The sequence below is a fragment of the Panthera uncia genome, chromosome X (genome assembly GCF_023721935.1).
Source record: "Panthera uncia isolate 11264 chromosome X, Puncia_PCG_1.0, whole genome shotgun sequence".
NCBI classification, from domain to species: Eukaryota; Metazoa; Chordata; class Mammalia; order Carnivora; family Felidae; genus Panthera; species Panthera uncia.
In genome coordinates, this window is record NC_064817.1 from 14,712,659 (window position 1) to 14,728,504 (window position 15,846).

At 48.3% G+C, this 15,846-nt stretch overlaps 1 protein-coding gene across 5 annotated transcripts in view; it reads right to left on the reverse strand.

Moving 5' to 3' along the window:
• Positions 1-15,846, reverse strand: part of SH3KBP1 (SH3 domain containing kinase binding protein 1) — a 328,594-nt gene that overhangs the window by 22,567 nt on the left and 290,181 nt on the right. For all 5 annotated transcript variants that reach the window (XM_049643565.1, XM_049643564.1, XM_049643561.1 and 2 more), the window contains one exon: positions 9,652-9,737. In XM_049643565.1, the coding sequence (XP_049499522.1) occupies positions 9,652-9,737 (86 nt within the window). The remainder of the gene's footprint in view (positions 1-9,651; positions 9,738-15,846) is intronic.

Genomic DNA, 15,846 nt, shown 5'->3' on the forward strand with positions numbered 1-15,846 from the left:
ATGACATGGTTTGGTATCGATTCTATTCCTATCTTTTATTTTATAGACCTAAGTGCCAAAAAACTCTGTTCCCACAAACAGAAGTATATGGGAACGGAAAGAATTTTGTTATCACCATGTCCCTCAATTCTTTGAACTCTTTCCAAGGTATGTGGCAAAAATCAGACGGTGGTCTAGCATCACCAAGAACTATTTTTAACAATCTATCAGTGAACAACTCAGTGGGTGCCTCCTTCAATTTTGTTGACACAAAGAATTAGAAACCAACCAACTTGTCAATGGATTTTTTGTCCGGTCAATGAAGTCACTCAATTTCTCAAGTCCGACACCCATCTTGGAAGTGTCTCTCAGTTGGCACCAGGGGTTGTACACCCACGGAGTGGGCAAGAGATTGGCTAGGCTGTGTAAGGTGGGAGCAGGTGACTGAGGAAGGGGGAAGAGAGGGAGGAGCAGCATCCAGCAGGGCTCCTAGGAGAGGAGTTTGAAGAAAGAGCACCTATGAAATGAGACACTATCCATCGCCTCCTGGGAGGCCCAGGAGTCTCCGTGGCCTCCCAAGGTGCAGCGAGCCCTGTCTATAGATCACTGTCCTAGGCTGCTCTTTGCAGCACTGCTCTGGCTGAACTGGCTATGGTAGAATCATACCATGGAATATCACATCGCCGTTAAAAGTCTATGGTTGACCTATGTGACTTCTGTGGTGAGATATCAAACATACATTATTTGTTACAAAAAAACAACTGTAGACCAGAACAGCACATACAACATGCTCACGTTTGAAAAAGTCCGTCCATCTACCCATTAATGGAAAGACTTCCAAAAGCGTGTACAACAAATTAAGAGTGGTCATCTCAAAGAGAGGCTGAGACACAAAGGTGACTTTCACTTTCTAACTTCCTGCGTTCTTCCCCGCCCCCCTTTTTTTAAGTACCTATTCCCTTTGCAATTGGGGGTGGAGAGAGCTCTTGAAAATAAAAATACAACCGAGTGGATCATGTATGAAGTGATTTCAGATGCGGCTACGGAAATTTCAGTCAGCTGATCTACGTTATGGGTTCAAGAACTTTCCTCCTTTCTAATAGCAGCAGTCATGGTGAGAATGCAGGTCGAGGCCTCGTTCTTTGCCGCTCTCTGAACTACCGCTACACCACCTACCCCTGAAACAGCGCCTGTTTTGTGTCCGCCACTCCACACCACTAGGTCTCGATGGTACAACAACCCTCTGAGGCAGGTGGGCTTTACTAACCCTGTCAGGAAGAAGAGGAGAGAGGAGCTAGAATCCAAATCCAAGTGTGCCTAGCTGAGAACCCTTGATTTCTCGGACACACCCCACGCTTTCCTCAGTAACTCTGTGCGATTACCTCGTCTCTACATAAGGCTTGACTCTGTGACTCAAACTTATTTGGGATGGCAAACATCCTACCCCCATTTACATTTTCCTGTAAGATCTGGGTGACAAAAATCATGATGCGTTTTTAAGAAGTGAATACTTTTAAAACCTTTATAAAAAGTAATGCCGTAACTGTTATGCCCACAATTGTTAATTACTTAAACTTCTACTTGGCCAGCAAATCTTTTATAAGCAAAAATCTTCAGGCCAAAGAAAACCCTAGGTTAGACCTCAGAAAGGGCCAAATCAGCAATTCTAGGTTAAAGGAACAAATAGAATGGAAGGAATTGTGGTAAAGAGAAAAATTAAAGAATAAGCTATTTTATTTATTTATTTATTTATTTATTTAGAGAGAAAATGCAAGTGGGGGAGGGGCAGAGAGAGAGGAGGAGAGAGAATCCCAAGCAGGCTCCTCGCTGGCTGATGCGGGGCTCGATCCCACAAACTGGGAGATCATGATCTGAGCCCAAATCAAGAGCTGGACACTTAACCGACTGAGCTACCCAGGTGCCCCAGAAGAACAAGCCATTCAATCTTAGGGACGATTCAGAGGTTACCAAAGGAGCAGTTTTCTTTCTCCATGTCCCAAAAACTCAGCTAAAAGAAATGGAGCCAGAGAGACAAGCCTGTGAGACCGAACGGGGCCCCTTTGATCATTTCCTCCAAGCCCCTGGTTTAAAGATGGAAACGGGATCCACACCTGAAGCTAATGTAATATTGTGTTAACTACACCCAAATAAAAATTTAAAAAAAAAAACACACAACAACCACCCAAACCTCAGGACCCAAAGGCCAGAGGGCCTGTTGCAATGGGGCGTGCGTTCAGAGGGCACGTTTCCTTTTAGGAAGCAGAGGAACAGGGCGTTTCATCTTATTCAACGGCACCTTACTTAGAGAAAAGAGCTCTCGACACTCATAAAGGAAACATTTTGTGTGTGAAATAACATCCGAATGCCTGGAGTTACACGGAATCTAAAATTAAGCGCCGAGTAAAAAACTCGAAGAGGAAAGAAAAGACCCATCCGAAGCACAGGGATCCTCTTACCATAGTGGGAGAGACAGGCGTCCCTCTAGAACTGGAGGCCCCCTTTCTCCAGCCTTGGGGGAAGGAAGAGGAGAGAGGCACAAAGCATTTAAAGTGCCCTTTTATTTTAAAAAATTCCATGAGTGATTTAAAAAAAAAATCACAAGTAACGGTATCTCTATAAAAAAATTAATCTGCTAATCGTACATTTCTGAGCCAGTGAGTTTTCACCCACGCTTCAACACCTGCCTCTTTCTGCAGTCTTCCGTTTGCCCTCGACATTTCTCCTCTCCCCTGACCCTCTTCTCTGCACATATGTGCTGGATTTGGGATTTTCAGAAGGCGCCCAGGAGGCGGTGCCCACCCATGACAAGGCTATCGCCGGTCTATAAGGTGTCAACAAAAAGAAGGTCAACATTGTGAGTCTCCCAGGAAGCTAAATTTATCCAATTTTTAAACTCAGAGATTATTTCTACCAGGCGATGATGGCATTTGCTTTTTAAAATGTCCTTAATTAGTAAAATAAAAGTCAGCAGTCCCTCGAATTAAAAGCCTTTTCTGTGTGTGTGAGTCTGAATTCCAAAATATGAACAACCTCAGGGAGAGATGACTCAGGCCTGGGGAGGTGGGGAGCGCGGCTGCAGGTCACCGCAAAGCTAAATAAAGAGGCTCCTCCGGCTCTAAATCAGGGCTCCCTGTTCACTGACACCTCATCCTTAGCTTGTCACCACCAGATCCGATTATCCTCTAACAGGGCCCACAACCTCACCCAGAAGCATTCATCACTTTTCTCATTTAATGAATCCAAGGTAGTGGGAGGCCAAGTGGGCTGAGATGTCCACATCATGCCTTAACAAGGACCTATGGCGAAGAGAAGGAGTGTGAGAACTCAACTTTCCTCCTTAATAAGGTGTAGTTTGTCTCTAATGCTTCTAGCGTAAGGGGTACTTGAACCTGGTTTTCCGGCAGGTCGCATATCCCTCCGGATATTTACAAGTCGAACGGAAGCCATAACCAGGCTCTGCCAATCTGTGAGCCCATGGCCCGCGGGAGGAGGGCACTGCAGGCCAAATAAATGCCATGTGCAATCTGAGACTGGACGTCACCTGTTCCTTCTTGCTTCCACATTCACTCACAGCACAGAGGCCTCAGTTGAGCACACTGCGGGAAGTGGCAAATGTTAGTGTGTGAGTCTCTTTGCTGAGTATAGACTACTTTGGACCCATGGGTGCCCCTCTGCATTTGCATTCTTAAACCTGCAAATAGTCTCTGCATGTCACAAAAGTGGAGACACTCAAGCCATTGGGGTGAAGGAAGGCCGCAGGGGCCCTGAAGATGGAGGAAAGCGACCAAAATACCAGGGCTGTTCATGCTGCCTCTGTGCACAGGTGAGCTTCTGGGGCTGGTCACAGGTCACACAGGTAGCAGCACTGTGACCCTCTCCAAGCCAAGAGTCATTTGAACACGCTTGTTAAACACCCAAACGTCCCTCTGCTCATCTTACCCATCAGTTACTTTCCCTGCTGCGGGCCGATGGCTGTACGTGGCTCAGGCAGGAAGGCACTGCTTGCTCACTCTGTGTTTTAGAATCATTCACACCACAAAACACGTCACTCCCATGAAGTTAAGCCACAATTTATCATCATCCCCCCGCTTTGATTTGTTTAACCTCCACCTGTTTCTATAGCATTCATGAGCCTTCTCCTGGCACTGTGAATGTTTATCGCTTTTGTGTTTCTTGGATGTGATGGAGTAAAAGAGGTTTGTGGAATTTAAGAAACAAAGCAGATGAACGCACGGCAGGCAGAGGAGAGAGGGAAACATACCACAAGAGCCTCTTAACAATAGAGAACTGAGGTTTGATGGAGGGAGGTGAGTAGGATGATGGGCTAACTAGGTAATGGGTATTAAGGATGAGCACCGGGTGTTGTATGTAAGTGATAAATCACTGAATTCTACTCCTGAAGCCAACATCGTGCTGTATGTTAACTGAAGTTTAAATTAAAAAAAACAGGGAAAAAAAGAGATTTGTGGAACGCCTCAAAACGAAGCATGAACGCAGCCAACCCGACAGACTACCAAAGGCCAGGACTGCCCTGATGGGGGCTGAATAGGCACAGGCAAGCGCCTGGGTTTGGGTGTGGCCTTATGTTTATAACTGTGAACATCTGTCAGCAGACATCCTCAGTTTACATCTGGGACCGGACTCTTGGAAGTGCCGAGAAGGACAAGGCTTTGCCATCAGGCCACCTCCTGTAAGACTGTGAAATGATTTTGAAACCCGTGCTGACTGCCAGCTTGACTGCGTTTGCTCAGCGCAAACCTAGGCTGTGAGCCCTAAGAGTCTTAGGTGAGAGGTGGGGAGCACTGCACGGAGATGTCCAGCATACAGCCTCTCCTGAATGAACGGGAGTCAACGGCGAGCATCCCAAAGTGTGGGGAGGACACCGAAACTGCTCAGGGGACTGACTAGGTTCAAGATCCATCCACCCGAAGCTCCAGATGTTTCACCTCCTTGGTATAAAGCACGTGACTCTACTAAGCCCAATCTCTTCTGCTTTTTGTCATCACACCGGAGACGTGCATATTGCTTCTCACACAGCTCTGGTATAAACTGGCACGCAAGTGTGACCCGTGTCCCTGGATAGGAGCCAGAGCTGCTTTTAACACCTTTGTTGAGGTACCATTTGCGTCCCATAGAATTCACCCATGTTAAGCATACAACTTAATTTTGAGGCAGTTTACAGAGTTGTGTAACCATCACCACAATCCAGTTTCAGAACCTTGCCAGCATCCCAAATCAACTAGCACCTAATAGCATTCCCAGGGTGTCAGCAGGGAAGTGCTTCTGCATTCCCTGGTCCAAATGACCCACACGCCAGGAGGCATCCGAGAGGGATCGGAGGACAAGAGGAAGTTGGACTCCTACCTTCCAAACCAGTTCCTTGTCCTGAGTCCATCAGCTTTAAAGCTAGCAACACGTGGCCCCCAAGTGGACTGCGACGTCAAGTGTGTCTGTGGATCGGGCTGAAAAGACGGGGGGGGGCAAGTCCCAGCTCCCCGATGTGAAGAGGGGGTGATGAGATAGACGTGGGGCAAGCGTAATGAGATTCAAACAGAATGGAGAACAATGGTCAACGAAGGCAAGTGACAGAGGAGAAATGAGAAGGGCTGTTTCTAAGTCAATTAGTTGGAACTAGATGGCTTAGTTCCTAGGTTGCTTCCCACCTGGGGGCCCGTTGCTACGTGCTTTAGTGGGAAAGAGACGGAAAATCTCCACAGTACCGCAGTGTAATAATAACTCCTGCCATGCCGTGGGAACTACCACACACGGCATAATAAAAGTAAATGTTAGGGCACTTGACTTCGCGGCCTATAATCTCCCATTCGATCGGAACAGAGACTCTCCCGTCAGCAAGAGAAAAGTGGACAATTTAATTTTCATTTCTATTCATGCACAGGCCTGCACTGGAGCTCATCCACATTTCCTATTATGTTACTTGAAATACGGCCGTGTAGTCTGATACACAATATCTGACTGACATCAACAACTTCGTTTTGGACCAACTGATTTCATTCTAAATTATTATGGGCTGACAGATGCTGGTGGCTGCCCACGCGAGATCTGAAAAAGTCATGTTCTCTAATTCAATATTATAATAATTTAAAATTATAGCTTTATTAAGAGGAAACAGATTTATTTATAGCTAACACTGATGATTTCTAATGCCTTTCAGGGCTGTATTTGGCTATTCACTGCAGCCCACGTTTGGACAGCTTCAATTGTTTGAGTGACTAACAAAACATTCTGGTACCAATAATTTCCTTCTCGATTCAAAGCAACGAACAAATGCTACAAAAGCAGAGCTACAAAGCGGCCCTGAAAGGAGCCGGCCCCTCTGCAATGTCCTCTTCTCCTTGACCGACCCACCTGCAAGAGCATTTGCGCATTTGGGCCTAAAGACATTCTGCTTAAAATCCTCTCCTCCCTTGGCCTCCGGGATGTTGCCAGATGTGCTTTTCCCTTAGATGTGGACTTTGTGCGGGGTTTGGTCTTCAAGCTCTAGGTCCCTCTTCCTCTTTTCTCGTGCTAAGGACATCCTCTTCCTGACTTAACTATCCCTTCTCAGCAGACGACAGCATCACTGATAAGCATTTCTATCATTTTGCAGCCCACCAAGTGATTTTACAGAACTCGGGAGGACAAGGCGAGGAAGCTAGGAGAGATGTTAGTTTTCTTCACAAATAAAGAAGCTGAAGCTCAGAGAGTCTGAAGGAAATCATGGAAGGTTTCCCAGCCCGGAGGCAGCGCTGTGCACTCTGTGTTCCGTCCCCAGGAAGGCCCTAATCTCTACCCGCAATCCCGGCTGGCCTCTGCAGCCTCGGCCCTCCCCGGCCTCGGCCCTCCAGCTTCCGCCTCCTCCAGCACCCACATGGGGACGTCCGACCAAATCTCAGAGTTAACACGCTTAAATAAATCCACATTTCCCCCCAAACCGGTTCCTCCTCCGGACGTGCTTATTTCTACCCAAGTCATTTGTCCCCCAACCCTACAACCTCACAGCTGACAAACTATTCTCTCCTCCTCCCTGCTCCCAAATCCAATCTGTCACTGAGGCCTGGCAATAATTCTTTTGCACTGCTGCTTCCACATCTTTGCCTTCTTTCACAATCCTGTTGCGCAGCTCGGCTCGGGCTCTCTTAACTGCCTCCCCCCCAAACTATCAAATAACCTGACTCCTTGACTGCAGTCTTTCCTTCATTGGATTGGTCCCACAGAGCTCCATCAGTTATTATCTGAAGGCTTAGACCTGATCATGCCACTTCAGTGTCAACCCACTGCCTACAGATGAAATTACAAATCCATCCCTGTCCAACCGGATCCCGCCCAGACCTCCTTCCCCAGGGCAGCCCCCCTCCATGCCAGCACAGAGCCTCTACTGCGGCCAGGCTGATCCGTGCTCGGGTGTCGGCAGTCCCCACAGGATTCCCTGCCTGCCTCTGCCTCTGTCTCAGTGAATTCACCTTCTAGATCCAGATAAGTCTGTCCCCCTCACGGAGCCTGGGCACCAAGGAGCACCCATAACTCTGATCGGCATTACTTTCTACCACTCAGTGGTCAGTCAGACCGTCGGTGTCGCCTCACTTTCCATCTGCCGTCCTGGTGGCCCAAACAGACCCAAAGCTGCTGGAAGGCGGGGCTTGTGTGTGAGGGCCTCGGTATCCATTCAGCCTTGCCCTTGAGTAGTTAGTGGCTAATTATGTGGCCGCCAACCACGGTTTCTTGCAATGCAAATAATACATGCATTACCTTATGTGCTGGAGGAATCACATTCCTCTGGGATTAAGGTCTTCTTGGTAAAATGAGAGCAAACTAAACCTCAGCATCTCTCTCTGGGCTCCGAAATAGACACAACTTGCGCTCAGCTTCCACGTATGAAGAGCTTTCATAGATCAGCCCACTTCGATCAATTTCCCAACATTTCCAAAATAGCTTGTCAGACTGAGAAATCCAAAACTCATATTTTGGTGATAGCCATCTGAGTCATCGCCAGACCCCAAGAAAACAAGGGCCAAAGGCCAAGGCTCTTCACAAGCAAGGCACAGCCTTGGAGGACGGAGAACACCTCTCTTCCTGTGGGAGGACCCCCACGATCTTCTCTGCCTCTTCACCAACTGGCCATCCTGCCTTAAAATGGGGCCCAAATGCTAAACCACAGGGACAAGACCAGAACTTTTGTCAGGCTCAGTCTGAGGATCCCTTCTCATTCACAGCCAATCGCTGCTCTGCTCTGCCCTTTAACCAGATCGAAAGCTCCGGCAGGCCAGCATTTCTATTATTACTCCATCCGCCCAAGCTGTCAGAAGCCCTTGGTCATGCCTTCTGACTGGGCTTCTCAAAGGCTCAGGATGGGAAACGGTCTCTGGAGACAGAGCAAGTATTTTTGGTGTTTATGGTCACAACGACACATCCTACCGCCAAGCCTTTCCAAGATCTGACCATAGACCACAAGCCGGCAGTTGCAAAGATGCAACGCTATTAGCAGGTTTGGAAGAAAACAGTACCCCGAAGAGGAGTGACCCCGGGTGACGACAATGCTCACGACAGGCACTCCAGGGCCTCTTACGAGGCCGGCCAAGAGTCACACACTTGTTTCTAAATTGAGCAGCCAATTGAAAAGATGCTGGAAGTCGTTCATGTCAAATCTGTCCCTGAGAGCGGCTGCCAAGGGTTAGGGAAGGGGTGGGGGCAGGAGGGAGGTGGGTGTGGTCATAAAAGGGTGACACGGGGGATCCTGGTAGTGATGGAATGTTCTGTATCTTGACCGTATGGTAGATACACAAACCTACACACGTGACAAAACCGCAAAGAACTAAAAACACACAAGCACTAGTAAGCCCGCAGAACCCGGGGGACGTGTCAGTGTCAATATCCTGGCTGTGATCTTGCGCTACAGTTTCATTATGATGTTACCCTTGAGAGAAAACAGGTAGAGGGTATGCGATTGTCTCTGTATTACTTCTTAGGACCACACAGAAACCTAGAATCATTTCCAAATAAAAGAGTTTAATTAAAAAAGGCAAATTCCAAAATACAGTCCTATTCTGTTGAATACTGTGGCCATGATAGGTGCAAAGACAAGATGTAAAGTTAAAAAAAAAATTAGTCCCTGAATCTAGACTTCTCAAAAGGGCTGTCACCCAAGTCAGACCAACGGTGGCCTCAACCAGCACACATGCGACCTCACACCATCCATGCACGCACATCCCCAACAGACCCTCCGACTCGCTTACCCACAGAGACTCTAGCTACCTTGCCCTCTATCACACAGTGGTACCTCGACCTTTGGAGAACTCACTCGTGTTTTTAACTAAGTGGCCATTATGACACCAAAGCTCATCTGAAATTCAAATTCAAAACATTTAGTGTTGTGACTACAATGAACTCTGCCATTCTGCATTTTCACCCATTCGCCTTTATACACTAAACACATAAACCACCAGAGAGTACGAATAAAAGTGCGAATGCCCACTTTTACAAAAGGTCTCTTCGTCACTTCTTTTCCATCATCGCTTCCCCTTCTTTATAAACCTGGAACATCTAAAACCAGCCGAGGGCTATGAGCCTTCCATTGAAACAGCTGTGTTAGTCCTCAGGCTGCCTGAAGGGGCAAGTCGCACTCCGCAGCTCTTTTACAATTGTGCAAACAGAAGCCAGAACGCTCTCCTTACTCACCAATGTCATTGCTGCGGTCCGAGAGATCCTTGTCCAGGATGCCGGATATCGAACTGCCCACCAAGTCAATCTTTGGACCGTCACCCCTACATTAAAAACACAAGTCCAGGCATTTAATCATTGGTGTGTGTCCTTGTTGTTTTGTCAGCTTTCTTGCTGCACATGCGTTAAGGAGCATGCCGTGCGCGGGGCAGGTGGCTCTGTCGCCTATGGGGGAGCCAGTGGGAGTCAACGAGCTATCCAAACACATGGGCCTTGGTGAAACCGGCCGACAGACTACATGCCCACCTCTCCGGCACACATTTTCAGAGGTGGCTATTTTAATAATGACTGTTCAGCAATATACCTTCAGCCACAAACCCTCCTGCTGGTACACAGGGTACAACGTAGGGCCTGCTCCCGCCCCGTGGCCAAATAAGCACCAGCAAATGATAACTGGGAGCTTCCCTTTTAAGGAGTAAGGAATTTAGCCAATGCTGCTAGTCAAAGGTCGGCTACTTTTAACCTTGAGAAAAAGGTTTTCTGGCCTGAGGCTGAGGCATCAGCCAAGCTGTTGACAGGCACAGGGGGTTGAGTTAAAGATCTGGCAGCTGCAAGCTGGCAATGGGGCACAGGCCTGTAAAATTAGACAGCTCTTGGGTGGGTGCCCCCGTGCCCATTGGGACACGAGTGACTTCCTTCTGTATCTGGGCTAGGAACAGCCCTTAGGAACGGGAAGACGCCTGTAAGAGGATGAGAGAGATAGCCTACTCGTGCATGAACAGAAGGTTCCTCCAACTTCCTCCAAAAGGGCAGTTCTCTAGACCCTTTCAGGGGGACGAGCCCTGAATGAGATTACCCAAGGTCTGTGATGGCAGTGAAACGGGGAAAGATCCTCACCCATAAAATGAGGGGGAGAAGCCAAGCAGTTGTTCTGGGAAACTAACAGAAATGGGCCATCTCATGGCTCTTGGCAGTCATCATGGCCTGAAGCCAAACCACACGATGAGTAACAGACTTACTCAAGGAGCGCTTGTCAAATACCTATCATGCAGGGGGTATTGAGAGGGCCAAGCCAGGTGGTTCCTACTCTGGAGGGGCTCACAGTCCAAATGGGAGAAAGAGGCGGACACATGAGCACAGGCCCACATGGCACAGGCTATGAAAGTGACAGGCACACCACAGTCCCGTGAGAAGAAAGGACTGGGTCAGAGCAGGGGACTGCATGGTGGGGCCAGCGGCACACAGAGGAGGTGGCATTCCAGCTGGGCCTTGGAGGAAAAAGGAGAGAGAACATATCAGTAAGAGACAGGATGAAGCAAGGACCCCAGGGTAGGTGGGAGTGTCCAGTGTGGCCAGAGGACCCAGGGCTAAAGCCTGAGGTCCCCAAAGCAGTGAGAGCAGAAAGGTTGGAAAGGGTCATGTTGCTGGGCTGAGTACTAGAGGGTTCTGTCCATCCTGGAGGTAATGGGGGATAGAAGGACCGCTGAGGCAGGGGACCTATAAACCTGGGGGCAAGGATGGGACTTGACAGGGCTGATGCCTGGGTTTCTTCACTCAAGAAGGGGCTGTGGTAGTAGCTAGCATTCAGCATGACCCACGTATCCTCGTGATGGTGGAGAAGGCCCAGCAGAAGGAGGTAAGCCCCCGTCAGTTCCCGAACGAACAAGACTGACTCACAACCTCAAGTGTAACCTCAAGCATCCTCAAGGGCAGACCAGCATAGGTACGAACTCCAGGGAAACAAGGCTGAGCCAAGTGGCCTGGCCTCCCCCAAGAGAAAACACAGCTCTAAAACCGTGTGTGTGCATTTTGAGACTTTCTGGGCTTCTCAGGGCTCGGCCGAAGTAAAAGTTCAAGGAGAGCATGGACTACTGTACTTGGAAGGAGGAAGCAGCTTGAGCTGCACGGCACAGCCTTCATTGCCCACCTCAGCCCCACCTCCTAGGACTGTGGGGGCCCCAAGGGCAGGTATCCATAGCAGACTTCCTCTCCATCCCCCCCCACCCCCTCACCAAAGCTCAGGCCCCACAGGGCACGTTCTCTCTGACAGGCCCCAAGCCAACAGGAGTGCTGAGATTGAGGGAATTTCCCTTGTTTTATTTGAGAGAGAGACAGAGAGCCCTTGAGCAGCAGGGAGGGGCAGAGGGAGAGGAAGAGAGAATCTTAAGCCGGTTCTACGCCCAGCACGGAGCCCAACGTAGGCTGGATCTCACCACCAACCTGGGCCCAAATGAAGACCAACCTGAGCTAAAATCAAGACTCAGATGCTTTAACCAACTAAGCCACCCAGGTGCCCCGAGGAAATTTACTGCAAAACATTTTATTGGCAGGGCCCCAGTGGCTTCTAATTGGAATGTAATCTTCTGAAGGAAATGTTTTGGAAATGCAGCATTATTAATAGGAAAGAATTTTCTTCTTTTCTTTAAAGTTCATTTATTTATTTTGAGAGAGAAAGAGTATGTGCACTCGAGGAGGGAGAGAGAGAATCCCAGGCAGGCTCCACTCAGCATGGGGATCACAACCTGAGCGGATATCAAGAGTCAGACGCTTAGCCGACTGAGCCACCCAGGAGCCCTAGCGGGAAAGCGTTTTCATTTGTTAAAGTTCTTAAGGGCTCCTAATCTCACTGCTTCATAGCTATGGAGCCAGAATGATTTGGTGCTGTTACTCTCCAAACTAGCACAACTCAAACTGTACTCAGAGCCAGACACTCCTGTCCTTTTGGGAACACGCCGAGGACCTAAACCTACGAGAACACATGTTCTGTCCAGGGAGAAAGGTCACACAGGCAACAAAAGTCCAGTTAATTCCACTGGGACTTTTTTTTTTTTTGCATTAAGGGAAAAGATGGTTTGAGGTGACACACCCTGGCAGGTGGCTGGGGAGAGAATTCGAGGCGGTGTTGGTGGTAGAAGGAACTTTATACAGCAGTTAATGATCTGTACCTCTGAACAGCTCAGCTCAGCTGCTTCTGAACATGTGGTTTATTCGTACATTTTGGGAACTATGAATCTTGAAGCAGCCACTTCCCTCTTTGACAGCTCGAAGCTTCCAGTCGAATGTGAGCCTATCTTGAGGACTGTAGAGAACCCTACTGCTCATTACTGTGCTCGTCTTATCTGGGGCTCTATTACTTTTCTACCTTTATTTTCCCCCTTACTGTCACTCTCAACTATTTTATTCTTGTATATGTATTTTGGACAGTTACCACAAAGCCTTTTGGAAATGATTCAGGGTAAAAAGGAGTAATTTCTAAGAATAGGGTATATATCAATAGCATTTAAAATGATCATCTGCTTTGGGCCAGTTCTGGGAGGCTATGCTAAAGAAATGGTGTGAAACACCCAAGTGGGTTTTGCAGATCAATATGTTTACCGCAGTGTTATTTGTAACAAAGAAAAACTGCAACCTGGCGCTTTCATCCAGAGGGGAACAGGTGAGTAACCTATATTTGATGGCCATGAAAATTACATTTATAAACCTTTATGACAAGAAGGACAAATACTGATGCTATGATGGCAAAGGACAGAAGCCAGTTACAAATGACCTACCCCTCCATGCACATACACACACACACACACACACACACGCACACGCACACGCACACGCACACGCACACCCTTCTTATGTATCAGGAAGAGGGATTATTTCTTTTAAGATTGGAAGATTATTTGCAGTGATTATTCCTGGGTAGTGTGATGGGTGATTTCTAGCACCCAGCTCAGCACCTGGTATACGGCAGGGGCTCAAAAACACTTGTGGAATTAATGAACATCTGCCTTTGTTCTGAAATGGGAATGCATTATGTATTTGCACAATAGATGCAATTTTTCCCCCAATGCTGTATGACATTCAGCATGATCCTAACTATGTAAAACCGATGAAAAACACACCAAATCACACATAGGGAAAAAGATGGGAGAGAAACAGCAGTCGCTGTTAAGAGCAGTCGCTGGGATAAGACTAGAGGTCAATTTTCCCTTTTAAGGTTTATGTGTTTTTAAAGTTCACTTTTAATAACAGAGACTCCTACAAGTCAGGCAGCTTATGTTCTCTCTCCTTTCTCCCCAACAGTAATGTCAAGGTAAAAGGTGACGTTGCCTGACCCTTGCCTGCAAACTCTCCTTTAAGGACCTCCCTGACCACAGGTGCCCCTGTGATCACCTGTGACCACACCTGGAACTCATCTGTGACGTCACAAATCCGAGACTGAGAGGTCCAAGCCATGACACACCACCTGAAGAAAGAGGAGCCACCAGCCATGAGCGACCTGTCCCCAGATGTTAATGCGCCAGCTGTATTCGGACAGGAAGCTTAGCATCCCCTCATCTCTCTGAGCCCCGGTCGTGCATGCCAAGAGCCAGACACAGGCTTTCGGCTGAAATTATCTTCTATACAGGGCCAGAAGCAAGCCTATTTTGAAAACACAGTAGGTGTCATTTAAAAAAGGTTCTGCTCCTTCCAAGTAGGGAAGCTGCAGCTGGTGTTTTGACAGTGTTCAGACTGTGGGTGTGGAAGCGTTTTACAATGTCTATTTGTAAATGCTTTTCACTGTATTTATAGACTCTTACAACAATGCTAATGAATTTCAGTTCTGAAAAATACCAGGATTTCTGAAATTCTCCAAAGCACATGTTTGGAGTGGCTGATGCCCAATGAGGCCGCAGCCCTTGATGGTCTCTGTTCTCCAGTCCGCCCAACACATGGGTACCATTTTGGCAAAAAGGATGCAACGAAATGCAACAAAAAAAGAAACATCCAATCCTTTTGGAATTTACTAGCTCCTGAGAGGATTTATGTATGGTGAGCTTCTATGCCCACAGCTGCTGAATAAAAGGAGAAAATAAAAGAAAGCAAGCATATCACCCTATGTCCAAAGATACCAGAGCAAGGCTGCCCTTACTCATTTCTGATTTTTAAATCCAAATGATGCTACTGTCTTGTATTTTTCTGAGCAATTTTGGTTAGGGACACTTGAAACACGAGACCTGGATAGGTAACTGGCAGGGAAGTCTCCTTGCTTTCCTGGACAGGGAGCCTAAATTGCAGACAATGGGTTGACTAGCTCAAGGACACCCGCAGGCCTAAGTGGAACCCACGATCCCACAGAGGCAGCAGCAGCAGCTACTACTACATACTGACGGCCTGTCACAAGCCAGGCACTAGGGTCAGCTCCTTCCATCCGTATTCAATTGTCACAACCACTCCTGGAAAGATCTGCTCGGTATGGTGGACAGGGAGCCCCCTCTGGTGAAGGGCTGGATGCCCCTGCCGCTGGGGGCGCCGTTGGCCCCTCCGGGGACCACCTCAGTTGCTGAGCGCCTCCTTGGCCAAGGCACATCCTTTTCAGGGCGGCCCACGCTCCACAGTATAAAAACCTTGCCCAGTTCAGGCCAACACAGACAACTCTGAGGAGCCACCTCAGCCCCTCCCCGTGGAGTCGGCCGAGGCTTTCGCGAGCCAGTATCACAACTCAACTTCTCCCTCTGCCCAACGCTGCTTCTTTCCCCCTTCCATGGGCACTGACCCCAAAAACATAGCTCGCATACTAAGCGCTGCCTCAGGGCCTACTTCCTGGAGAACCCCACCTGTGATGCCCTTTATTTTCATCATATAGATCAGGAAACTGAGGCTCAGTGACATTAAGTCACTTGCTAACAAGAGGTCATAAAAGTAGTAGGATACCAGGGTCTGGATTTGAACCCAGTAACTTTGACTCCAGAGCCCAAGCTCTCGACCACTTCTCAAAGCTGCTTCACGCCGCCTCCTGGTCACGGGGACAGTGAGTCACTGAGGATGCCGGGCAGCCTGCGTCATCACTGCTCACCGCCAGAGCCGAGTAAATCGCCTTTGCTCCCAAGTTAAAAAAGTACTACTAATAAACAACAATCACATACCAACCAGCCCAGGTGCCTGCTCTTCCCACTCAGACCCAAGACAAGAGAAGGGGCGCGTACAGTAGGAAAAGTGGAAGATGTGCCACGTGCATCCCTTGAGAACAGGAGCTCGGCCAGTGGCATGGCCCAATTCAGCCCATGGTGGGACAGTTAAGCCAAGACATGTGGCCTGGAAAAGGTGTTGAAGTGCAGAGGAAGCCGAGGCGAGCAAACCAGTAAATACATAAATGAACAGCAGCAAACGCCACCCAAAAGGACCACAACACTTTTGGAGGTGAGGGGGGACTAAGGGGAAAAGAGTGACTCCATAGATTCC